The sequence below is a fragment of the Lagopus leucura genome, unplaced genomic scaffold (genome assembly GCF_019238085.1).
Source record: "Lagopus leucura isolate 7727_CA_CO unplaced genomic scaffold, USGS_WTPT01 Super-Scaffold_100004, whole genome shotgun sequence".
In the NCBI taxonomy this organism is placed as follows: Eukaryota; Metazoa; Chordata; class Aves; order Galliformes; family Phasianidae; genus Lagopus; species Lagopus leucura.
In genome coordinates this window covers 61,260,109-61,287,395 of record NW_024962264.1, presented here as the reverse complement: position 1 = coordinate 61,287,395, position 27,287 = coordinate 61,260,109, and the positions used below count along the sequence as shown (strand labels likewise).

General features: G+C 35.5%; 1 protein-coding gene across 2 annotated transcripts in view; it reads left to right on the top strand.

Moving 5' to 3' along the window:
• RGS12 (regulator of G protein signaling 12) overlaps positions 1-27,287 on the top strand; it is an 86,268-nt gene that overhangs the window by 41,045 nt on the left and 17,936 nt on the right. Inside the window, exons 4-17 of one of the 2 annotated variants that reach the window (XM_042871264.1) lie at positions 791-812; positions 7,986-8,155; positions 11,192-11,284; positions 12,226-12,369; positions 15,900-16,079; positions 17,240-17,393; positions 18,571-18,647; positions 20,334-20,534; positions 21,452-21,525; positions 22,499-22,625; positions 23,566-23,662; positions 25,045-25,121; positions 25,631-25,784; positions 26,793-26,889. In XM_042871264.1, the coding sequence (XP_042727198.1) occupies positions 791-812; positions 7,986-8,155; positions 11,192-11,284; positions 12,226-12,369; positions 15,900-16,079; positions 17,240-17,393; positions 18,571-18,647; positions 20,334-20,534; positions 21,452-21,525; positions 22,499-22,625; positions 23,566-23,662; positions 25,045-25,121; positions 25,631-25,784; positions 26,793-26,815 (1,593 nt within the window). In that variant the 3' untranslated portion in view covers positions 26,816-26,889. Of the gene's footprint in view, positions 1-790; positions 813-7,985; positions 8,156-11,191; positions 11,285-12,225; positions 12,370-15,899; positions 16,080-17,239; positions 17,394-18,570; positions 18,648-20,333; positions 20,535-21,451; positions 21,526-22,498; positions 22,626-23,565; positions 23,663-25,044; positions 25,122-25,630; positions 25,785-26,792; positions 26,890-27,287 lie in introns of those variants that run through there. The other variant, XM_042871263.1, reaches the window with a different exon arrangement.

The window sequence follows — 27,287 nt, the reverse complement described above, 5'->3', positions numbered from 1 at the left end:
AAGGAAAGATTCTCTAATTTAAAGTAGTAAGTTGTAATTACCATTGAAAATCAATACAAACTTCAGTGTCCTTCAGCTGTCCTTCCTGTCTGTTACTTGGCTGGGTATTGAAGTGAAGCTCTGGACTATGTGTTTGGGAAGCCTTCATCTATCTGTTTTTTCAAATGTTTGCTGCATTGATATAATTTGTGATCAAAGCTGGAAAGTTTAGGGTAGACAAACACTTAAACTTTAACATTTCACTAGAAGTCTAACTGTCCTTGAAAATTTTGTGTAAATTACTATTAGAGGTGATGAGGAATTCTACCTAAGTCTGAACCTACTGGAACCATTCTTACATCCTTTTGGCTCTCTGCAAGTCATCAGAAGGGGAAGTTTTCAATCTTTCGATTGCCGAAATATCTGAAATTTTAATTTCATCCCACGTATCTCCATGTATCACAGTCAAGTTTTCATTTGATGTCTTTGCGGGTCACTTGAAAGGTATCTGTTTTCTCCTATATACTGACTGATGGACTTGATTCATTGAAGAAGGATGTTGAAATTTACGTTATGAAGTAAATATTTGTGGAATCAAGTTCCAGGACAGTGGTTTAAAGGCCTGGGTGATTTTCATGATGAGGAGGAAATGTCTGTGAGAAGGTAACAGCTGGTATCTTTAGGTTTCCATCCTCTCGCATTGTCTACTGTTAATAGAATGATAACTCTTCACACAATACGTGAAACTCAGAGATTTATAATACATATCATGAAACTTAAGTAACGCTTATTTTTCTCTTTCTTATTACAGTCAGCAACTGTCTCTGATGGAGGTAAGCTGAAGCTTGTTTTTACTTTTATAATGAAAATGAAACAAGTTTTCCATATTACGCAACAAAGCATGTGGTAAATAAGGCAATAAATTACAAGATGCGATTCCAAAGTGGTGCAGAGCTCTGTGACTGCTTTGGGAACTGTGCCAGTGAAAATGTTGCAAGGTTATGGTTGCATACTTTCACTGATTTATTTGAATAGTTTTTCTTTCTGGCACATATCTGTATATATGCACACTTTTATTATAATTAGGACTCTTAATTCATAGTGATAAAGAGACAGAGTGAGCATTCTTTCATGTAATTGGACGCTAGATAAAATCTTTATATTTTATTGTCCCTTACATAGCCTGTTGGAGAGATGCTCTAGCTACTAAATTGTAAGCTGTGCTGGTGCATGCATTAAGGCTGAAATTTCTTTGCAGTATGATGTACTATGAGAAAAGGGTAAGTAATATGGTATTTCTAAGATCAGAGCATAAAGTTCTAGAGAACTTCTAAGTAAACTCCTCTTTGCATCACCTTAGCTTGTTTGTTTTGATTTTAAAATGACTTCAGTGCTTTAAAGGAATGGCCACTCTTTGTTAAACAGTAGATGATCTTTCTGAATCTTTGAAGTTAATTGAAACAGTCTAAGTGTGCTTCTTCATGGAATCAAGATGCGTAGTTTAGAGTGCACAAGAGGTTTTTTTTGATTGGCAGGAGTAGGTTCAATTGACTGTGCAAGGAAACTCGCATACAGTTGATTATGTTTGGAATTCTTTGATATTGCTAAAAGGACAATTTTCATAAGTATAAAAGTGACAAACTGTTGCTGTTATTAGTTCTGTAGAAATGAAGAGATTTTGTGAATGGTAGGGATATTTTTTTATATTAAATGCAAATGTAATTTTAAAAGAAGCAGTAATATTCACAGAATTCCATTGTGTCTTACTTTCTGATTTATTGCAAAACTAAAATTCCAGTTAAGAAATATTACTGTTTTTCTCTTTTTGGTAGAGCCGTTTTTCAATGGCTGGCTGACTTTGTCAGATATTTTCTTCCTCTCCTGTTGACAAAGTCTACTGATGTACTGTCCAGATGAGAACATAGACTCAGTAATGTGTTTGTCTTATCTGCAAAGTGGCAACAGAATGAAACAGATAGTAGTAACTCTCTATTCTGCTATTTGTGAAACACAACCTTTGATTCTGTGGGACAAATGTTTTTTTGTCCCCAGATGTTACCTCTTGTTATCAAGGATTACAAAGCACGTCATTTTTGTTTCTGCATGTATTTGGATGAAATTCTGGGTGCTAAGAGACAAAAAAGTTGATCCAAGCCTACCCAAGCTTGGAGGTTGCTGTAATAGTACTCATCTGATAGTTGTTTCAACCCTTTTATGTTTTCAGGTGGAAACTTGTTCTAAAGATTTTCAGTTCTTTCAGTGTGGCTGGTTGTATTTCATTCTGATTCCATAGGTACCTGTGTTTTCCCAGTTAATTCTGTCCAATTTTGTGCAGCCATGGAATTGAACAGCCCTGTAGACTGCAGAGAAGAAAGAACAGATAGTAATTTATACACACTTTTCTGCTAAGTTGTGGTGCTTTCTATTTTTTCAGCTGGGTCTGAAGTTTTAATTTGGACTTGCTCTTCATTCTCAAATGATATTCAAGAAGGGGGGACAACAGTTTATGTAGAATGCAGTAGTTGAACTATGCTAAATAGTACTGAGTAAATGCTTAAATACCAAGAAAACAGTTTGGAAAAATAAGAACCAAAGTGAATATATCCAGAAAAAACTGAAATGAAATAAAATCCAAATCCATTTTGTTGAGTAAAATGCTCTGATTCATGTCTGAATTACGTTTTCAAACCTTCAGTTTTGTTGAGAATGTCACTGAAAAGTTCTCCCATCTTCTCCAATGGTACAAATTCATTAATAGGTGCACAGATTTACGCATTTTGGAGCACATGTAGATTAGAGGATTTTTTACTTGTGTAACCTTGCATAGCATGAGAGTAGCAGCACATGCTTCCCTTCCTAGACTAACAGTGTTTGTACATCCATATAGCATAAATACTGTTGTCAAGCTTTAGGCTGGGAAGGGAAAGTTATGTTTAAAAAATACTAATCATTATTTATATACACCCTTTTAGTATAATAGGAGGCATGACACCTCTCTTTATGTTTTCTTTCCAAAGGCAATTAAGCCTCATGGATTTTATTACATTAGAGACAGGCACTGGAAACCATCTACCTCTTGGAAAATTTATTTTATATGGTAACTCGACTCATACAAAGCTGGGATGTTGTCGTTAGCCAAAGCTGAGCACTGGGCTGTGAAAATACGTAATATTTAAAAGGTCCAGTTCCCTGAATTTGTGGTGCTTCTGCTGACAAGCCACAGCTCTTAATTGTAAGTGAGTTGCTTAATGAATTACAGACAATTCAGCACCCTTATCACCACTGTAGATCAATTACAGCGTCTATGCTTTAGGAAGAGCAGAAACTATTTTATATTATCACATGTAATTAGCACATTTCTCCTACTTCCCTACTTGGAAACTGTCCATTGCTGCTGCTGTAGGGAAGGAGCGTAGTGACGCAGGATGAAGGCTGCGGCTGATGTCTTGAGAGTTGTGTCATCTCAGAGATGGTTGTTAGTCTGCAGCTAACTTCTGGTTTTCACTATTGATACCTACACAGCACTTTACAAAGGCAAACCTTAAGGTCAAAGGACTTATAATAAAAGTGCCTCATCATTCATCTCCCAGACAGACAGGTGGTATCTTAATAGCTCTATTAGGAATCTCTAAGTCAGTTCTTCTACCTGCTTTTACCTACAGAGATCAGTTCCATGATGCTGAAGTCTATTATTTCCACATGCCTAAGCATATCAGATACTACAGGCACATCTTTTTACTAAGATACTACTTGCTCTATTATCAGCTGATTTTTGTTTTCAGTATTCATCAACTAGAAAGAATTTTAGCATGGAAGAGTTTCTGAAGCATTTTTTGAAAGTTTCCTGATGAGTAGAATAATAAATAATGCAAAACTGTATTTTAAACCTCCTTATTGTGCTACCTCCTTAACTAAAGGAGGTAGCACAAAAAAAATCCGCCATAATATCCAAAATAAAACAAACCACTACAGCTTACGATGTAAACAGAACTATTATTTCCTCCAATAGGTATATGACTTATTTTTCAGTCACAATGGCAGTGCACGCTGTAGCTGTGTTCCACAGTAGCGTAAATAATTCAAGTTCCTTTAGCAGCAGTGGCAAAAGGTCCTTTCTTTCAATTATTTATGCAGCATTTTATAGTGCTTAGTGTTAAGTATACTATTGGTTTCCTCTGCTTGAAGCCATGAGGATAAAGAATCAGTTTGTTTCGAATGGTGTAAAAAGCTACCAGGAATTGTTGGGGAGAATGTGTTAGCTTCACTTATCCCAAAGCTGCAGAGGAACAATGTGCTGGGCACTAAGAGCAACTTGCACCCAATGGGTTCCGGGACATTACAGTTGAACTTGGTATGGATTCAGAAAGATGGCTTGCACTGAATGCCTTGAAGTATTTGATTAAGTGGCACCACTGTGGTTCCTATCAGCTTTATCCAGGTAATGTACTTAGTGGTTAACTGGAATACTTTCATTGCGTGAATGTATGTGTTCAGATCATTACAAGGAGTACATGGAGCTGCTTACAATACAAGCTATATATTAAAAAAAAATGTTTGCAGGTTAGAATATACATGGATCTTATGAACAAATGCTTACAAAAACATCTTCAGTTGCTTTCTTTCTTAGTGCTTATATTACTTAGATCAAAACTTTCAGAGCCATCTTATCCTGAATACTTTGAAGATCTTCTTGATGAAGTATGTGCATTTTCTTACATAATGCTTTTTCTTTTTTTGTTGTAAATTAAATAAAACCACAACATGTGTAAACACAAAAGGTGTTAGAGATAGTCTTTGTGTGGATTTTAGAAAGCAGCCTCTCAATTCTATTCTGTGTTTGATGAAGATAATAAATGAAACTGAGTTTGCACAGAGAGTGGTTATTCCTTGCTTGATTCAGACATTCTTAGACAGGACAGAAAGAAAGTTAGGCTCCCTGGGCTCAGGATTATTAAATAAGTAGCCTTCTTTTAAATATGGTAGGCAGGTGTTTGGGAAGTTTTCTCAACTCTGTGCTGCCTTCCATGCTCCTGAGTAAAGTTTTTCACAGCACCCTCCTTTGGCATCCTGATATTCCCAATAGCTAATCCTCCCTTTTAAAATACCTTACAAGGAGGAGCAGGCTGCTTTGCACAGCTGTGTGGTTAGAGTGCTTGAGTTTGAGGAATTGGGGCTTTTGGATCACTAAGGGAAATAAAGGGCTCAGTTAGAAAGTGTCACTATTCCTCTGTTCCGAGGTGGGCTGTGTGTAGTTAGGTATGGAGGAGCTGTGAGTCAGGAAACCTGATGCTGAAGGCTTACATAGGAAACATTCCTCTGCAAGGGGAGAGAAACTGGAGTACAGTTTATACACTCCTGGATAGATTACGTACCAGTGTTATAGTTGGTGATGTTTTCCCCAACTGCCTTTTTTTTTTTTTCCTTCTGATTCTAAGTTATACACCAGTATGCTCGCACTGTGCTGTGATGGTTTATATTCCAGCCACTGATATATGTAGTTAAGGATAACCAGCCCTTTTTCTGAAAAACTTTCTTGCTCTGTATAGTTTTGGTGCTAACAGGTACTCCAGCAGAAATCTGTATATATGTATGTTTAGAGCAAGCTGACTGCGTTTTCTTTTTAAGGAGTCAGGGTTAATAGTACCTCCTGGAAAACTCGAGTTAGCTAGATCAAGTCCAACAGAACAGAAACAGCTTACTAAGAATGAGAAAGCCCTTAACACCGCTTTAACACTTTGGAGGGCCTGTGCTAGTAGCTCACAAAGCTGTTGAAAATGCCATCTTTCTTTGGTTTGTTTGTTTGCATGGAATCTCCATAGTCAGCAGCATGTCAGAGGAATGAGAAGCCAGTGGAGTTTATAGCAAGTACAACTCCGACCCAGTGGAGTGAGCAGCTGCTAGCAATTAGAGGTAGTTAGCAGTCAGGGACGGGTGTAAACACCCAGACAGTAATTGCAATTTGGTCGTCTTCCCTGCTGTAGGGTTTTGGAACAGCTGCCCTTGGAGGAGGGAGAAGCTGACCTTCTGGTGACTGCCAGGCCTACCATTTTGCAGTCCCTCCTAGTCCTGAGGCCCCATGGCTTGCCATTGAGCACTTCTTGTGGCTACACCCTAATTTCCCTATGTCAGACATGTAGGTTTAAGCACTTTGGTATGTGGGACAAGTTTACCTTTCTGAGTTCACCTGAGAGTGCCTAGGAAATGTTCCTCATTCATCACTAGAGATCTCTGGGCATTGAACCCTCTCGCAGTGGGGCGGTATCTGGGCTTAGTAACATCTGAAACTGTTCCAGCAGTGGGTGTCTATTTATATCCCGGACTGTGAAATAAAACACATCCACCTGCAGAGTTAAAGCAAAATACCCCAGGTAATAAATTTAGTTGTAATTCTCTTCAGATTCACATTAGCTTCTTTCACAATAGTTTCACTGTGGTGACAGGTATTCTCTAATGAGGCCAACAGTTGACTCAATTATGCTCTCTGATGTGTCTTTTGGGAAAAAGTGAATAAATATTTGTTATAAGGAAACATAGCATTATTTGGTGGATCTTATATTATTATTGTTGTTTTTAAACATTTTCCTTGTTGAATATATCAATTTATCCATTTCATTCCCCTTAATCTAATTCGTTTTGTTATATTTTTCTTAAACAAAAACTTGCCTTGCAGAAAATTATAGTAGTTAGATTTTACATCTTAATACATATGTGTTAGCTACAGAATACATTTAAAAATGAAGTTTCAGGACTTATTCTGTCTTTATAACTGTCTTTATGAATGACCGTGTTTCTTAACATAGGGTTTGGAAATGTGAAGTCATTTTGAATGTACAGCAGAAAAGGAGCTCTTGAGAGATCTTATAAAATAGTAATTTGAGTGAAATCGCTCCTTTTATTTTATCTGAATGTCTAACTGTGGAAAATAAACTACAGTAAAAACATTTCTGTAAGGAATAGGCCATTTCTCACCACTTGTGAATTCAATTCCCTTGAATTTATAGTGAGCTTTAGATTTGTTTTTCATTTGGTATAGAATTATTGAGGACATTATCTATTTTATTTGGGGATATTATTTTCCTGTGTCTATTACTACTTATTTTTCAACTTTTTTTTTTTTTTATTCCTTCATCACATCAAAATTAGTTTGTTTGGCGTGTCTCTAGTGCAATGTTCTGCTCAGAGCAGGGTCCATTTTATATCAGACAGGATTGTTCAACACTTCGTTCAGTTGTGTTTCCAGAATTAATCAAAACTCAGCCCACGTCTATGAAGTTAGTAATTCTGAGTACTTCTGTTGTGATTTTACACTCGTGTAAACTGAAAGATGGAAGCAGTAGTGGTTTGTAAAAGGACCTGCAATATGGCAAAATTACAAGCTTGTGAATAAAATCCTGTTGTATCCAGTTTTATCTCTTACTTCGAAGAGCTGTCTCTTTCACTTTTCCACTGTGTGAGCAAGTGGCCACTTGTCTAGGTGTTTTTTTGTGTGTATTCTGTTTACTGGGTCAAAGATTGTTTTGGTTTAATACATAAAGTTATCACAAGTCTATGTAGATCTATGTAGGATCAGAAGTCTATGTAGGTCTATGTAGAGGTTTGATGTCTCCTCTAGTATTAATTTCCTCAACTTAATTGTTGAGGAATTGTTCCTTAATTTTTCAGCCTTTAACAGAAATGTCTTAATTTCATGAAACACAGAGTTCCTTGGCCACCGATTGAGAAGTGTTGGAAGGGTTGCTATGTCCTGTTATCAGATAGGCTTTTGTCCACTTTCTGGTAAATGATGGGTTTTTAGATGTCTGCCTTCCTTGGATAATATTAGGAAGAATGACCATCCACAAACTCAGGAACGTTAGCTCCTTAGGAGCACGGAAATAGGGAGAAATATTTTGAAGACTGCCTAGCTATGAGCTTGCGAAGGAGGCGTATTAAATCAAGAAAACCATGCTGTAGAGGAGTGTAGAAGTGAATATTAATCTGACAAATTTGTTTTTGTTTTGTAACAGAGCTGAATAGCGCTGATTTAAAGGACTGCATCAGTGAAAATAGCCTCAGTAGCAATGCGAGTCTTCCCAGCGTACAGAGCTGTCGACGACTTCGAGAAAGGAGAGTTGCAAGCTGGGCAGTTTCATTTGAGCGACTTCTTCAGGATCCTGTTGGTGTCAAGTATTTTTCGGTAAGCTTTGAAAGGTAGTATGAGGCTTTTCAAACGTCCTGATATCAGTAATTTTTCCGTGTTCTTTTTACTTTCATGATGCTGTCCTTGCATAGGACATGCAATAGGAGACTTACATAGTTATCATCTGAACATCTTTAAAATTCAGACTGATTTGTCATTGAAAATAGATGTATTTCCTTGCATTTCTGAGTAGCAAAGCTTCAGGTAAAAGTTGAGGATATATTCTGCATTGTATATGATTTTTAGTAAGATTTCCTATTGTGTATAACATTGATATTTGTTTATTCTTATGTCTGTAGCTTTTTTATAAGAAAAAGGCAAGTTTTATTAGTTACGAAAGAATTAATGACGTTTTCACATTTGCCTGAAATGTTGAAAGCCTTGCTGAAGTGTTGAAAGCCATGTAGAAGGGTTTTTTTTTTTTTTTTTTTGGTGATACAGAGGCTTGGCTTCCTGCTAAAATTCTTTAGAAAAATTTAGGAAGTAATTAGGTAGCTTAAGAGCAGTGGTTAAAGTTGCAGCTTGCAGGAGACTACTGTTGAGTATTCGCAAAGCATCAGCATCTACACAGGGCATTTACAACGCTGTGAATTGTATCATCTTTATTTTAACTCTTTGAGGTAGTCAAGCTCTATAAGGTTTTGCATCATTGCACTGGAGATCTGTTGTTAATTCTGGATATGTTATAGAAGGAATTCTTGTGCTGTCCAAACCAGTTTTAACAAAAAGAATGTAAAGAAACTTATGATATAAGAGATTTATATTATTGGAATCTGCAATAGCTCCTTTACTGAACACAGAAATGGTGAAGGAATCTTAAATGGTGAAGGAACCTGGAAAACAAGTTAACAGCAAACACCCATTTGAGGAAACACAGAAAATAAAAACAAAATGATACATTCTAGATATTAAAATTCCTATCTTTCCATTTTTCTCAGCAAAGTAGCCAAAGTGTTACCATTTCTGCTTAGATACTGAGATTCTCTTTATTTGGAAAGAAAAATTCAGTTCTGCCTGAACAGTGGTGTAGTTGTAGTGAAAACTCAGTCATTGTTTCTCATTGCTTTATCAGTAGATTTACTTATGTAAACATAAGAAATTGTTGAATTTTTTTTCAGTGTTGTGAATGTTGAAAACTTCAGATAAAAGTTTGAATGTAGCTGGCATTTTAGATTTTGAGATTAAAAGGTTAAAATTGCATTTCATTTCATCAAAAGACAATCTCAAACATAAAAAAAATACAAAAAAAAGTTATTTTTTTTTAACTTTACGAAAGTGTATGTGTCAAAGAAATACTCAATTTAAAGAACAATTAGGGAATTCTGACATTTACTGTGCACACCATGATTTTGTTGAGCCTCAGGAGAGATCCAGGGCCATTACTTAGGTTTATTTACCTGCAACCTGCATACTGTGAAGTGATATTGTGCAACCTGGATATTGTGAACCTGGATGTCATGAAGTCTGACATGAAGTCGAGTCATGGTGGCTGAAGGAAATTAACGTTCCTTCAAGAGGAAGTTCACAAGTTCAGAAAAACCACGGGACAAGAGGGAATCACCTATATCTAGCCAAAAGATAAAAATATCTGCACTCAAGAGCCTCAAAGTCATTTAATTTATGATTGCATAGTAAGAATCTTGATCCATTTAGATGCCTTTCCTGAGGACAGTTTTGTCACAGAGCAGGAATTACCTGCTAAGGAGAGATTTTGCATGTTTTGCAAATACTCACATTTTGCATAATAGTCTGTTGATGAGAGCAGTCCTCGAGGAAGTGAAAGAATTGATTGTGGTTCCCTCCTCAAGTGGTTCAAACCAAAGTCTCCAGCTTCCCAGCCATTTGACAGCTACATACTGTTCCAAGTGTGGCACCATTCAGTCTTCCTAATTGTTTTGTAGCCAGCTGTGCCAATGTTATGTAGCCAAAAAGAAAGCAAGCAGGAGATTCACTGCAAGATCTGTAGTGAAGGCAGTGAATGGGGAAGTAGGCAGCTGGGTTGTAGTTCCTGCTCACTCATTTGTTTCTCGTCCAATCTGTAATTACATGTAAAATGCAGCAAAGTCTCCTGACTACTCTCTCTGGAATTTTTTTTTCTTTGTCTCAGATCAGCTATTACAGGACCTTCTGGTTTAAACTGATAAGCTGCTAGTGGATTTAGATTCCTTGTATTATGGTCTGCCTCAGTTGTTTTCCCACAGTTGGATGCCCTGAATCTTAAAAAGACTAACTTAAAAATTTCATTTGAACACTGATGCTTAAATCTTTAATGCATAAACAAACTGGGTGATTTTCAGACAACCAAGTTAATTTTTTAAGCTTTTTTACCCTTTTTTTTCCTACCAAGTAAAATACTCTCAAGAAACATATGCTGACACAGAATTGAGCTATACAGGTTTGAATCAGGGACAGCTCGTGTTTGTACATTTTTTGAATTGAATGGGATCCCAGTCCTTATTTGGACCTTTGGATGCTATAACATAAATGTACTGATTAGGGTTTGTTGTAGTGGGAGACTTTTTTTTCTTTCTTTCTAAGACTGTCTTTTCTAAGGAGAACCCATCTGGCCACATAAATGATGAAAGATTTATATAGCAACCATGTGATACACAAAGTTGTTATAATGAATACAGAATTGATTATGTACACAGTTTGATAATTATCTGTCCTATTATACTGTCAGAACCACAGTTAAAGGCATGGGATTTACAATGTATTTTAAAGCAGTTGTTTTAAAATATTAAAATGGTTCTCAAAAGTTTATTCACTTGTGTAGATGGTACTTAATGTGAAATTTCAAGCTTCATCTTTGTATGTGGAAACAACTTGATTGTAACTTGATGTGTTATTCTCAACTGTGTACATTTAGAAAGGAATGAGAGAGGAAAAGTGCTAGGCACATGTTGGACGTGCATTGATTTTTTGCTTTGAAAGATAACTGGACTGTTATACTGAATTGTTAGCATTGTCCAAAACTGCAGGTAACTTCTTTTTTTATGATGCACTTAATTATTTGTTTATTTTTCTCCCTAGGAATTTCTCCGGAAGGAATTTAGTGAAGAAAATATTTTATTTTGGCAGGCTTGTGAATATTTTAATCATGTACCCGCACATGATAAAAAAGAGGTAAATCAGTGCTGTGTTTCAGTACATGGTGTTGTTTGCTAGAAACTGATATTTCTTCAATATTATTAAAATTATTAGAATTATGCTTGATCTTTGCACTATGATTTCACTAAAATGGTGTTGAAGCCTCAGTCTCCTAAGAGTACTGTCCCAAGTTTGAGATGTTGGGTGTATTTAGGCTTCAGTAGAGTTCAGAGGTAGCTGTAAGAATGGGCTGAAGTATTTTGGATACTGAAAACTGGCTAACCCAGTGCAAAGTAGTGCACAAAAAGTTAACGTGACGACAAGTGAAAATTAGCCTGTGTTGTACTCCTTCAGCTGGACTGTCTATACTTGCCAAGACAAGGTGTCTAAAATGTGTTTACACTGTGGAAATGGATTCCCAGTACCCCTTTGCATTTGCTTGGACATCAATTTTTTTTCCCCCTTCAGACTTTCTTCTGTCTTGCATTTTTTTTCTAAGCTGAGATTAATGTGGCTTTTTCATTATTTCCAGAATGTGTTTCACAGTAAACAGGATAAAAATAGAGCATTAATATTTTTTAGCAGTGAGTATTAAATGTATATATACATTTTTCTGACTTCTAGAAATTCTAGAAACCTTTAGAACAGATAGCGTGTTCTTAAAATAGCAGTTAATATTCTTCTTAAAATAGCAGATTCTTCTTAATATAGCACTCTTGTTATTTTCAGAGTCTAAATTTTATTTTGTTGGCAGCTTTTACTGCTTAAGAAATACTTGATGAGCACTTGTAATTTTAAAGGAAAAAAATTATCTGAATAAAGCTAACAAAAGCTGCTAAATGAAAAATGTTTATATACTTTATGAAAGTGGAATGGCTCTCTTTAGAACAGAATATATCAGTGTAAAAACCAGCTGTATAAAGAAGCATTTGCAAAATTGTATAAAAATTCATATGGAAGATATTTGTTTTCTGCAGCTTTCTTACAGAGCTCGGGAGATCTTCAGTAAATTTTTGTGTAGCAAAGCTACAACCCCTGTTAATATTGATAGCCAGGCGCAGCTGGCAGATGATATTCTCAATTCTCCACATCCAGATATGTTCAAGGAACAGCAACTTCAGGTAACTACAGAAAGCAGAACTTTTGTACACTTATGTCTGTTATCTTTTCATGTGAAATCCTGGGAAATGTCTAAAACTATTTTTTCATGCTGAATATCTTAATACCTATAAAAAAGAGATCAAGATGATAGACATTCTGTTAGCAGTATAGTAAAAGGCTGCATAAAGGAACGCTTCTTGACTATTTCTGTGCATATGCAATTATATAGGAAATTGCCATTATTTAGATCTGAAAAATATAATTGAAATGAAGATTTAGCACAAGGAAGTAGTACCATGTGATGAAATACCACTGCATATTGTGTTTGCATCTGGTTGCTAATTCTTTTTCTGTAGCGGACAGTTGTGTACAGAAACAGAATGTAATTTTGGTTAAAGTGGTTTGTAAAATATGCTCTGTTTTACTGAAGGAGTCATTCCCTTTTGCTTTAATAGAACTGTCAAAGAGCTTGTTAAAATGTTGATGTTCAAACTGAAGACCTCTGAAGTGGATGCATTTTAAATAATTCTTGATGTTCAGAACAGTTATGTAACAACAGGATATATTTTACATTTTCTGCAGAACTTGAGTTTCTCCTTTTCTTTTCTCCAAGTAATTCAAAGTCCCCACCCTAACAATTTAGCATTAGAAATAATCATGAGATCATGGTATGTAGGAATCAAGGAGGTTGCTTTTACTGGATAAATTGAGCAAATCACAGTCTTGTTCTGAGTGCAACGTTGGATTTCATGCTTTTGGATTTAAGAGCAGATGGGTGTATTAAGTTCCTCTATCTGCAAAGTGGAGATAGAAGGGTAGGTTGTAACTGCTTCATTGGCAGCTTCTATCATATAAGGAAATGTACAACCACTCCCTATTCACCTACCAAGGTCTGAGACTTCTGTGAGAGTTGCCAGCCGTGATCTCAGACGCTTTATCGTGCACTCCTCATCTTGGCTTTGCGGACCTCTTCTTCATTTCCCATTTTATGGGTGGAACAGAAGGTGTTCTTGTGAGTGTGGTGGCTGGGCTGATGCAGGTTTTCCTTGTGCAATGAAAATGCTGTGTCCTCAAGTTGGAGGTGGATGGAAATGCTAGTATGAGGCTACTAGCTGTGGGTCTGATCCCAGCCATGCGGCCTGCCTGGACTTGTCCTGCTTCTCTAAATTGACAGTGCATCTGTAGTTTTCACATCCCTCGTACCTGTTCATCTCACTGGCAGATAATGTAAACAGGGTGAGAATTACTTCAATTTAATTGAGCAGCCTTGCTGCTAGGTGTGCCAAACAAGTTACAGATGTGCTACCCAGCTGAGCTAGGTGCTGGGTAATGGACTGCCAAGCTTGACTTTGTATCTTGGTTTCATTAAGTAAGTTTTGTGGTCCTGGTGGCTGCTATGACTTTGAGAACGGAGATTTGGATGTATGACTAGTTTGTGCAACACACCCACTGACTTTCAATGTTCAGCTCACAATAGTGATGCCACATTAATATTGAGAATGCTCTGCATTTGTGTTATCACAAGACTGCTGGAATTCCAGTCCTGAGCATAAAGTGTAAAGGTGTTGATTTGTGTGATCTGACAAGCATTACATGATGCTGTGGAATAGAGTGTTACTGGTAGAATTGTAGTGGAGTTCTGAAAATTCTCTTCATAGTTTCGCAAGAAGAAGAAATATCTATTACGTGTTTCTAAATAAGCAAAAATCACTAACATGTGTAAACAAAAATCACTAACATGTGTAAATGATGATAATGCTAAGTGTGGGAAATTGGTGCTGTAATGTGATATAGCAACATAGCACAGGGCAGATGATCAGGCCTAGATGAATAAATACAGTCATTACTCAGACTATTAAAGTTCAAGATTTTAGCTGCATTGCAAAATAATATCCTATGTTTATCTGCTTATATGGAGTATGCAGGCTGTTTCCATTTTTCCCTGATAACCTTGTATCAACAGTGTATCTGTGAGTCCATGAGATTGAAGCGTTTTAATACTTATAATTACTTGTCTTTAATTTTGTGTAATATACAGCAGTAATATTCTTTGAGTTCAACAGAACTCACTGTTTCTGCAGCTGTGTGTGTTGTGTGTACCACACCATTTGTTGAGCCTTGCCTTGAAGATGATATGCTGCCTTTTTGCATTTTACCAGTGCAACTGTGGATTGTGTTTTTCATAGAGGGGTTTCCCTCTGTGAGCAGTTTGTCAATTGGGAAGGGTCACTGACACTGTATTGTCTCTTTGACACTGCACTGAGGGCTCATTAGGCTTTGTGTTCAGCTATTTCACACATTAAGCACATTAAACTGTTAAAACTAACCCTACAGTGGTATTTTTTCCATATGAAAGCAATTGGTTAGAGGGTCCAATAGAGACAACAGGTAACACCTAAGACAGAATGGAAATGTATGAAGGAAGGTGAGAACAGAAGTTGGAAGCCAGCATACAGATTGCATTAGGTTTCTGTGACACTGCAGCATCAAATTCTTTCTGCTCTATCTTGCTGTTTCGCAGTAAAGCTTTGAGCTGAGGCTTGTTGAGAAGGTTGTCTCAGTCTGAAAAATGCTTTCTGCCTACAGTGAGGCCCATTGTGGCTTAATGATGGACTTCTATATAGACTATTGGGAATGCCATAGCCAGCATACCATTCTTCTCTTGTAGGAAATCAGTCATGTCAAAAGAAGAGCTATTCATACTGGATTTTCAGATCATGTGTAGTTAGTTTAATCATGAGAGAAGATGCAGAGGTAGAATATGAATTGACTTAAAACTGTAGGTTTGCAAAAATAGAGTAAAAAAATCCAAATAGCTTAGCAGTTGATTAAAAAAAACTTTTCCTTTCCTTGCATAAATTTAGCTTTGCCTAAATTAGCCTCAGATGTTTCCTCCTGGTGTACAGGTGTGTGTTAATTGTACTCAGAACAGCCATCTTCTGTAACTTGTTCTTTTACTAAGTCTTATTTATGCTACATTGACTTTTGGATCCTCCAAAGTCGCTGATACTTTGTTTCTTATGATTGGCCTATAAACATTATGTTAAGGATCCTATAAAGAGCTCTTTGCTCCTTCCTGTGTCAATAGTGAATGTGTAAATTTTGTAATTGGCTACTATTTTATACTGCAATATATCATTTTTCTGAGTCTTAGACCATAAATACTTTTCTCATTCACAGCTGCCTTAAAATGCACTTGTATAATTTAACAAGTACTAAGTAATTTATAGAACTGATGTAATATCTCTTGAAAATATTTCAAGTAGCTACTTGCTGTGTTCTTTGCATAGACTGTGCAGACATAAATACAGTGTCAGATAAGATATGAGGTCGGTGTTGTCAGGAAATAGGCATCTGTCTGAACCTGTACTTAATGTGTCAAATTGTACTTCTTTTTAATTTGGGACAATGTACTTAACCAGGCATAAGCAAAATCGTGCCTTCTGCTATGTTCATGTGCTGAGCTTTGTGGAAGTTGGCTGAAATAGCATCTTTTCTTCATGTGCAATTTAAGCTTGCCTAACTGTTATCTGTTGTATTTCACTTTCAGATTTTTAACTTGATGAAGTTTGATAGCTATACTCGCTTTCTCAAATCCCCCCTTTACCAAGAATGCATCCTAGCCGAAGTTGAAGGTCGGACTCTTCCTGATCCGCAGCGTGTTCCCAGCAGCCCCACTTCTAAACACAGTATTAGTTCAGAGAAGTCCAATATCTCAACACCAAAAAAGGTTACTTTTGATTTTGTTGTTATCTGAAATCTAAATGCTCTTAAATACTGTTTTTCAAGTTCTTTAAAAAGTTGAAAGACAATACATAAAAACCAAGTAGAATGTTTGCCTAATGATGCTGGCAAATATTAAATTTACAGAATGTTTACCTATTCAGGAAAACACTTTGTTTTAATCCTTAACATTGATTCAGATTTTTAGCTGTTGAATTCTTGATTAGAATTTGAAATCTATATTATTATATAATTTAATTTATAATATAATTATATATTTATAATTTATTTACAAATAAAAATTTAGGATTATTGTCATACGTCAGTTGAGAGACTTATTTTGATAGATTATTGGAATTAAGATATTTTAGCTTTTGCTGAGAGCACAATCAGAAATTGAGAAATCTTAACCTAGCTTAGCTCATTTTTGTGGAAGATGGGCTTTGAATTTCTTATACCAAAAGATGATTCTGTGTAAAGCAGGTGCATTTGCTTAAAAATTGGACACATTCTCTTACTGATCTCCTAACATTAGAGTTTATCTTCTTCATCAAGATGATGCCACCGTAGTATTACATAACTGTATGGGTAAATTATAACTTAGCATTTTTCGTGTCAATCTCTACATGTTAGCCCATCTGCTTTTATGTATTTCTATGAGGAACCTTTAAAAGTAGTGCTTTAAGGAGTAGTCTAATAATCTAACAAGAGTAGTAGCTTGTTAAAAACAGTTTTAGCTTAATAGCAATTATTCCTGTATTCTTCAGCACTAATAAATAGTTTGATTGTACACGTAAATATAAAACAGCAAATTGCCATTATTTTTAAGTGCAGTTCATGTTTCAGCTTAGTCCAGGAAAAATCTCTGAAATATTTAAAGGGAAATTCCTTCTTATAAAAATAGGGCTGAAGGCTTCTCCACAGTTAATGGTAAGCTGTGGAGAATTCTTTCATATTTACAGGAGCTCTAAATGGCTTACTGTCAATAATAGTCCTTGCATAGCAGTTCATACCCATTGTCTATTTCCTTCTTTTTGTTTCATAATTATTAAGTCAGTAGAGGTGATGGTTAACCTGACCATCAGGAAGAAATGTAGGAAGGGTTATTTTAGATGACATGCTTATAGTTGTGTTCCAGCCAATAATTTAATTGTCTTTTGGTGATAGCTAAGTGGTAAATCAAAGTCAGGAAGATCCTTAAATGAAGAGTCAGGAGAGGAGGATACTGAGAAGAAAAAAAGGGGGACATTTTTCTCATGGTCAAGAAGTAAGAGTTTGGGAAAATCACAGAAGAGAAAGGAAAATGGTGATTATCAAAATGGTGAGTGTTCACGTTTTACATTGTTGCATAGTTGTTTCAGCAGTAGATGTAATTCTCATACTGAGTTCACTTAGCACGTCTGTAGGTGTGACAGAGGGAAAAGATGCTGTTTAATCAGAAGGCCAAAGGGTGGTTACTATTACTGTGAAATTCATAAAAAAGCAGGTATAAAAATAAATAAAAGTATGAAAATATTTAACCTTCTCTTATTTACTTCTAAGAGACAGTTGTCTGCCTTACAGTACACTCTGCTCTTCTTTGTGCTGCTGATTGCTTTTTCTAGCAGAGAGCTACTATTTTTTTTAGTAAGATAATTTCAGCTCTTTGCAGAGAAGTTCAGGAGCTGTACATACAAGTAGTGCTTAGCTAGATATTTAAAAATTCCTTCAACATTGACCTAGCATTCATTCTTTCATTACCACAGAAGCACATATGCTTTTGAACACCCTACTCACGCTTCCTATTAGGAAATGACTTTCCATGTTTAGTTCTTTCCTGACAAAAACGAAGGAAGAAGAGTCAGAGCTGTGAAAACCATTGTAATCTGTTGTTTTGTTACTAAACTGTTTCCAAGAGTTTAGGGAAGACTTCTACTCTGAATGCACCAGTACATGGCCTCCAGAGGGAGAGCTGAATGTGCTGGATTAACTCAAAATTTCATTGAAGTACCAGATTTAGAGAACGTGATGTCTGTGGATTCTTCTTGTCTATTTTCTAGTAAAGCTCTGGTCCCATGAGATAATTTTGAGTAGTTGTGTTCTTACTATACTCACATACGAAAACTTATGAGAGGTATTTCCTAAGATTATAGACTTCTTAAAGAGACTGTCCCAAGATCTTAGTTTTTCTGACACTAAGCCTACAGTCTAAAAACGCATTTATAGCCCCTCAAAATATGTGGGAAGGTAAACTAATTTTAAAGTTTTAAGAATAATAGGCTTTTAAAAAATATCTCAGGAATAAAAAAAAATGAATACAAAAACAAATCAGGCTGTTCAGGGGTTACATAACTCAACCAAATATTGTTTCATTTATAGTATGAATACTTTTTTTTTTCATGTAGTGAAAAAGCGATTTCTCTGACACCAGAAGCTAATGTTCTACAACAATTTTTCAGTATTGTAACAAGTAATAAAAATAAACATTTTTACTGATTGTTTATTCTTCCCATGAACAGATTCTATTCAGTCCAATGGATTATCATACAGGCGGGAATCCCAAGGCTCCATGTCTTCAACAGCTAGTCTTGACTTGGTAATGGCTGGCTTTTAAAAATAAAGTGGGAAACAGGGAAAACAGTGAATTGTTAATTTTCTAAGATGTGTGAAGTAATTTGCTTGAAGTAATACTTAGGGAAAGCATCCTTGAATGATGCAGAGTTTTCCTCCATTTAACCAGTGTTGATACCAGTGTGTCTGTTGTTCCTCTTTTATTTTTATATTCTTAAAGTTGTGTGTTTTTCTTCTTGTCATCATGACTTAACTCTGCGCCTTTAATGTGAGAAAAGAGGTAGGGAATTTGATTTTAAACCCTTTCTGTGTTAGTATGTATGGAAATAATCAATGAAGACACTGCTTTCTAACCATCAAATTCTACGTTCGCAGTGTGAAAGGAATAAAATGCAACATTTAACAATAGAACATAATTTTATAATTTTAATTTTATTTCACCTAGGTTGAGATGGAGAAATAATTTTAAAAAGAAAAAAAAAAGGATTTTGAAAAGGTTTTTGATAACCGTGATAAATAGATTCTAAACTGCTATATGGACTGGATTATAACAACTGTAATTTTGCCTACGCATGGCAAAGTTATGTTTATTTCTATTGCAGAGAAGTACTAGTTTAAAAAACAGAAAGCCCCATCTGCTGTGAACAACACCCCCTTTTTTTCTTTCCTACTCCAGCTGATTAAGTTACAAAGTTATTGAGATTTGGATGGGAAGAGGCAAGAAAAAAAGCAGGAAAAGCATAATGAATAGCCTAAGAGAATGCTGAAAATGGTATTTCTGTAGTGTTTTTTTAAAGTTCTTTACAGAGAGAGTGGTGAGGCGCTGGAACAGGCTGCCCAGAGAGGTTGTGGATGCCCCGTGCCTGGAGGAGTTCAAGGCCAGATTGGATGGGGCCCTGGGCAGCCTGGTCTAGCATTAAATGGGGAGGTTGGTGGCTCTGCATGTGGCAGGGGGGTTGGAGATTCATGATCCTTGAGGTCCTTTCCAACCCTGGCCATTCTGTGATCCTGTGTTTTTAAGTATATAAGTGGGCTTTTTGTTAAATTTTCAGATATGCTTCTGATATTATGTGATACTATTATTGTTCTCCTGTTACTGTAGGATAATGGTTTATGCTATGTCCTTTTCCCTTCACCTGTAACGTTGCACTTCCTTCCCCTTTTTAATTAAAAAAAAAAAAAATTGACCATTAAGTGATTTTAAAAAAATATTTAAATATGCTGCATTTGTATATATAGCATTCAGATGATTGTGGAGGAAAAGGAGATTTTTTTTTGAGGAACCTGGTGCTTGTAGGTATTCTTGTCACTTAAGTGTTGATTCATAATGTGCCAATGGTAATTATTACCTCAGTGGATGATTCTTGTGTATAGACACTTAACTATTAGGAATCTAAGGTTTGGTTTTGTTATTACACTTCTTTGATTAAGAGTTGTTCTCTGTACCACCAGAATCCTGTAATCTGTTTTACACACTCAGCAGTCTACAACATTGTCTGTTCTCAAATTAAGGTTTGTGCTGTGACATTGTCATCTGATGTTTTTTTCTTTCATGATGTACATTCATTTGATATTACGATATTCCGGAGGATTTCAAAACATACTTAAAAGTATGGACTTGAGTTGGTTTGATTCATAGAGAATCTGAAAGCTTATACGTATTCCCAGTTTTTCCATTGGGCATTGACTTCTCTTTCTTGTTCTTGTCAAGTCTGAAGCCTCCAGACTGCCTGCATTTGTACCAGATAAAGAGAAATCCCCCAAGTACTGCTGTGTAAACCTTCCAGATGGTTCATCCAGCAAAATGGCTGTTAAATCTGGATTCTCTATCAAAGAGGTGCTGTCTGGACTCTGTGAGAAGCATGGCATTAACATAGCTGCAGTGGACCTTTTTTTAGTTGGAGGTGATAAGGTACAGCATATTTTTGTGCTTGCTTTTTTCATAGTTATTCATAAGAAGCTCTGTTCTCTCAATAGTAATACATATTTCCTGATTCTCCCTATAGCTTTACATTGCCAATTTTAGTTGGTAGTAGGAGAATTTAGTGAAACTGCAGTTGGAGTAACTTTGGTTGTGGTATCCACATTAGAGAAAGCAAAAGAGTTTATAATAGTTTCCTCATAGTAATAGGTTAATTTAGATGTCTAGGCCATGTAGTTTGTCCAGGGGGAAGGGTTGGCGTGTAGAAATATTCACATACTAAAACAGATGTGTGATACAGATTGAGCTCCATTAAGGGGGAAAAAAAAAAAAATAAAAAATTATGGAGATGAATTCATGCTGGAATTAAGGTACAAATTTTAATACTGAGGAAAATTTCCAAGGCAGCAGTTCACCTTGAATGGAGGTGATGTCTTTTATTCCAACAGAAGGGTCTGCAATTCAGGAGAAGCTGTGGATCTGAAATGCTTATTATTTTAAGTTTATTATTATGATCAATCTAGGTGATAACAGTGATGAAGAGTGATATGCGTACATAGTTAGGTGCCTATTCTTTTAAATCTTCTAATGACTGCTAACTGCCCATATTTTCTAACATATCATCCTTTATAATAGTTTAAGTTGAAGGATCTTAGCTTGTTTTAAAACACCAAATTCCCAAGCACCTGCTGATGACAGTGAAGCTGAAGTTTGATCATGGTCTCACAATACACGTTAATCTTTTAACTTATTTTAAATTAATATCCACTAGAATGCATGCAACCTATGCTAGTAATTTTCTAAGTGTTCTGGATAACTTTTTTAAACTTTTTTTGAAATAGCTGTTTTATATTCCGTGTTTAAAAATTAATTTGTTCTTTCTTCTTTTCCTGACCCGTGCTCTGTAGCCACTTGTATTGCACCAAGACAGTAGCATCCTGGAGTCTCGGGACCTACGCTTAGAAAAACGCACTTTATTTCGGTAAGAGTCAAAAATACTTTTTCTGGCATTTTCTGCCCCAACTTGTAAGTGCACTAAGGCATATTGCTGGTTACCTGTGCACTGGAACAGCAGTTAATGTCTAAAAGAATTGTTCTGAATCTTGTAAAAATATCTAGTCTTAATTCTATGAGTTTCTGTTTAAATAAAAGCGTAAGTCCATTTTTACTTTGAATTGCAATGAAAATTAAGTAGGAGAGAGGTTTTTAGTTGGAGTCTCTGGGTGCACACAAATCCCTGTTCCACGTCGTGCCTGTGTTTAAGCCCTGATGTTCTTTAATTTTTGAGCTATTTAACTGCTTTCCCTACAAGCAATTGTGAGATTAGGATACTTCTAAGAGGTAATTCAGGCAAGGGCAATCACAGTAAGGATCAGTGGGGAGAAATATGGGTACTGGACCACTTCAAACTGACTAGAGCAGTACCAAATGAGTTTTAAAAGCTGAAAAAGGCGATTGTTTGCTGTGCTCTCTTTGATGTAAGCAGAAGTTAGATGCCTGTGTTAGAGACATCTGAATACTTTATGATCTCAGTGTCTTAACTGCTCAAGCTGAAGCTGATATGAACAGCAACAAGAACAAAATTTGTCCAAGCCCATCTCAAGTAATGGACTACGTGAGGTACTTGGAATAGTATGTTGTGAGTTACTCTGACAGTGGGAAGAGATGTTTTTCTTCCATCCAGTGCTGCAGCGTGGGCATGGAGTTACTTTGGAGCACTACTGGACCATAATGACTGGAGCAATGTCAGAGGGAAGGGCCATGGCACATGTTTAGTTGGTCTGAGGATCACCATGCCATTAGGGTACTTCATGCTATCATTCAGCTTTGGCAGCTGTAACAGTGGAAATTTTAGTAGTTGTAAACTAGTGCAACTTTGCTGTCTATTGGATTTTATATATTTTTAACACTTTACTAGAATAATTCATACCTACTGTGGCAATTGTGTGTTTCAGGCTGGATCTAGTTCCAATCAATCGATCAGTTGGTTTGAAGGCTAAACCCACCAAACCAGTAACAGAGGTCCTAAGGCCTGTGGTTGCAAAATATGGTTTAAATCTTAATGAGCTTGTGGCAAGACTAGTAAGTATCTTTTGATGTAATTCAAGCTATAATATTTTCTGTCTGGAGAAGAGTATGTGATAGTTCCTGATTTTTTTTTCTGTCCTAATAATTAGACATCATTAAAATCAGAACTAAGTACTGATATGGAAAATGAAGAATAGTCATAGCCATTATGCTTAATACCAGCTACCTCAAAGCTTTAGTCTTCATCTTTTCATATTCTCCTTCAAAATAAATCTAGCATCTGAAATAGCAGAGCTTGAACGTAGCTTTTCTTCCAGAGCCCAACTCTTCCCTTTGTTAGCCAGTGGAATTTGATTGAGATTAGTTAAAGCTATTATCCTGTGAATTCCCGTTATCCTGGCAATCATGGAAGCTGTTTCAAATCCACATGGAGAATATTTCTGCAAAAGCAGACTAACTTCACTTGTCTACTACTAAAAACTGGCCTAGCATTTCCTAGCATTCTGTTACAATGAAATATCAGGAAATGAAATTACATTTTGTGGCATTTCTGGAGTGGCTGCACAACTCCATGTTTTCCAAATATCTGTAGAACACTTTGGTATAAAGATAATTTCATTTAATGAAATCATAAAATTACAAAAATATGTTTAATTTAGAATAGAAAATGATCTCATATTTCCTCTACAAAATGGTTGTCTAAACATACACAGTAATGGTCCTGGATTATTTGTATGTGCTCATACATTGGATTCTTTTGTCTCTTGTGTCTTGTGTCTGTTATTTGTCCCCAAATACCATAAATGAGTTAAACTCACTGTAATCAAAGTAACTGAACAGAAATGAAATAAACATTTCTAGAAGGTGGGAGGAGGACTTACAGAAGTTACAGTGAAACAGAAACTTCTCATTTTCTTTAAAAAAGTCCAACTGTGTAAATTTGCTCTGAAAACAGCTTTTTCTCTTTTGTATACAAACTGTGATCCGACTTTAGAGTGGTGAGCAGGAACCACTTGATCTTGGTGTCCCTATATCTAATCTGGATGGTCAGCGGGTTATTCTAGATGAAAAAGAGCCAACAAAGGGTAGAGGTAAGGTGCTATAAAGCTTTTATTTATGATGTCAAGTCATTCAGTAAACTGTACCTGCTTAGTTTCTTCTGTTGGCACAAAGATAAGGTAAATGTGGTTAGATTTACATATGTAACATGTACATGTAGCATGTATTTTTTTCTTAAGAAAAAAAGGAACACCGTTTTTAAACATCGAAGTATAAATAAACCTGTTTATACCAGGCTCTTTACCATTGCCATGAGAAATTTTGCACAAGTAATGCTTGAGTAGTTCCACATACACATTTAAGGTTATAGTTCGTAGTCTTATTAATGAGAATAAAATGCCAAATAACTTCTGTGAATTTGCCAATTAAGTAAAAATAATCATTTTGTATGAGTAAGACAGATGCAGTTTGTGAATCAACTGTATGTACTGCTATGATAAGCCCCCTCCTCAGCATAAGGAAATAGCAGAGCCTATATCTCAGTTCTAAAGCTTTTGGTTTTGGAGATAATTATATGATTTGTTATTTCTGTGGACAGAAGCATTTTAAAAATGTATGTTAATCAACTTCAGAGCAGCTGACAATTTTTTTTTGCACAATTAACATGCTAGCTTAATATAAGCGGCCTTGAGAGGAAAGAAGCAGTTTCATTAGAACACGTTTTCGCAGATGTAGAACATATAGTTTTAGAAATGAAATTACACGTGGCTAAATTGAATTGACTTAGCACAGAAATCCTCTTTGAAGAAGACCTACGAGAGTAAATTTTAAGGTATTTTTGAGGAACAGCAGGTTTGTCATTTTTCTAGGATATAAAATCAATTGCCATTTTGAAAAAAAAAAAAATCATTCTAAATACTCTCGAGGATAATTAATTCAGGGATTATAAATAAAATTGTAATCCTGTGTGCTGCCAGCTGTTATTAAAACTGAAATCATAGGCTATAGTAGGATCACTCCTAGCAGTTGGCTCATTTTGTGGCATTTAACAGTGACAAAGGGCAGTAATTGGAGAACATTGAATGTGACCTTTCAGTGGTCTTTTCTTTTTGATGATTTTTAAAAACTTGTTGCAATTGGATTTTCTAAATTTGTGAATTAGAGACTGAATTTGAAACTGAGATTTGAAACCTATTTCCTCTAAATTAACAGTAAATTTAGGAGAATGTAAATGAAACTTCAGAGTCCTTACACTTTGAAAGTACTGCTAGTTTAAGGAAAAATTGAAGATGAGAGGGAGGTTCTTGTAGGCTTTGAGAGTGAAAGTGTCAGGGATATCAGCTCTGATAGCTATTTTCTGAGTATACCTTTGTGAAATTTTAAAGCAAAAAGTCTGTTGTGTGCATCATTGTCACTTAACTGTTACTTTGGGAAATTATTAATTTGTAGTTATAGAAGCAATGTTTGTGTTTAGTGTTTACAGATAAACAAAAAGGTGCATCCGTAAAACAGAGTACAACTGTAACTGCTTCAAGAAATCAAGTATCTACTGTAAGTCTTCTGCAATGATTTTTGTCCTTCAGTTCATCTTTCGTTTCCTTCTGGAACTGTATACTGAAAGTTGCATTTATCCATGATTTTGAATCAGCCAAATTGTGTAACAAGATAGAGCATAGCTGTAATTCATCTAGGATATTTCCACTGTCAATAGCATTTATCTGTGAGAACTTCTGTCTTCATGATGAATCCAATAGCTTTCTCTATTTGTATTATTTATTTATTTTGGCATCGTAAGTTTATCTGTACTTAAAAATTATTGAGTCACTCTGAAATTCAAAGGTCCTTTCTGTAATGTGATTTTTTCAAAGTAAACAATGTTATATGATTTATGTTTTTGGCCAGCGTTAAGGCAAATGTGTTTTTGCAGTAATCAAGATTAAACTAAGACATTGATTGTGGTGGTGTTTTCAAAATAACTTTTTGTTTGCTTAGACTGTATTATGAACATAATGATATAGCCTAAATGTAAGTAGTATACCTTAACTTTCCTTCTAATACAGGGAGAGGGAAGAACTCTAGGAAAGTCTAATTCTATCAAAATGAAAGGCGAAAATGGAAAAAATGCTAGGGAAGTCCGGCTGTCAAAGAGAGAAGAATCTATTGCAAAGATTGGGAAAAAAAAATGTCAGAAAATAAATTTGGATGAAGCAGAGGGTATGTGAATTTTATATAGCTTATGTAATGGCATAAATAATCTTGGAAAAATTAGAATTTTATGTCTGTGTAGGAAAAAGTATTGTGTGTTTAATACTGCATTTTGAAAATCTGTCATGAGCTTTGTATTTTTGTTTGATACTGTTTGAATTATAAAGCTTTTGAAGCTGAGGGTAAAATTTTAAGACTACATAAAAAAACAGATATAGTTTATGCAGTACCTAAAGATAGACATAAATGCCGAGTGGAATTTTCAGAAGTGAAAGATGCCTAATTCCAAGTAAAATGAAAAGAAATTGGTTACACAGTTGCAGCTGAATATCCCATTGGATGCCCCTTGCAACTTTGCAAGGTATGTAGAAACTTGTCTTTCTGTGCATCTTTACATAAGATTCTGTAGAAGTGAAAGGTGTTCTGCACAATTGTGTGGACCCTAACTTACTCAGGTAGCAGTTTTTGAAATGTTTTGCTTCGGTCAGTTACAGTAAGGGCAGTACAATCTGATGATGACTGTGGAGTAAGAGCAGAAGCTTAGCTGACATTCAGTAACTGCTCTGAAAAGATAGTTACAAGCAGAAATAAGTAAAAGTGTTATTGAAGGCATTGGAACTGAATTCTTAAGAGAAGGATGTTGATGGGAGTGAAAGGAATAAAAATGGTGTAGCAGTAGATATGTTGACATACCACCCTCTGCCCTAGGGTAGCAAAAAATATATATACATCAGAGGATATACTTAACCTATATGTTAGTATTTACTGCTAATGTTAACTAATATGCATATCCAAAGCCTGGTTATGCATAGTTACAGAGCAAATGAATGTTCACCTGTGAATAAATATCCACTGACTGGAATGGAAAAAAAATGCGACTGATGCTTTTACTGTAAAATAGATGTTTGTTAGCATAAGTGTTATTAGAAAATATTAGTGCATTTTAAATTATTTTCTGTTGCTTACTATTTTGTTAATTTGTTTTCAATATTTTAATATCTTCATTTTTCTTCCTAGGGCTGAGTAAAACATTAACATAATTTGAAAACTTCAGAATTCGAGGCTTTTACATTTTATTTTGAATTTTGTGAAATTTGTCCAAGTTTGGAAAATATTGCACAATGTTGTAGACTTTTTTTTTTAATGGAAAAAAAAAAAACCAAAAAACAAATCAATCCAAACCCTGTCTTATGAAGTTTGAAATTTAAGAAAGGAATGTTTTTGTATGACACTTTTCAGAAATGTTGCATGTTTTAATACGCATACTGCCATTTTGCAAAACTTTGGCAATAAGAAGCATTTTGAAGCTTCCATCTTGGCTACGTTGAGATTATATGGCATTTGACAAAGCATGTTTTAAAAAAAAATCATTTTTATACATACATTTCAAAGCCTGCCAAATAGGATTAGATTATCAATAAGGTTGTACCGGTGCAAATGTGTGACTTTGTATTATGCTAGATTAACACTAATAGTCTGTGCTTCTCTTTTGTAATGGCTCTTGCTTTGAAC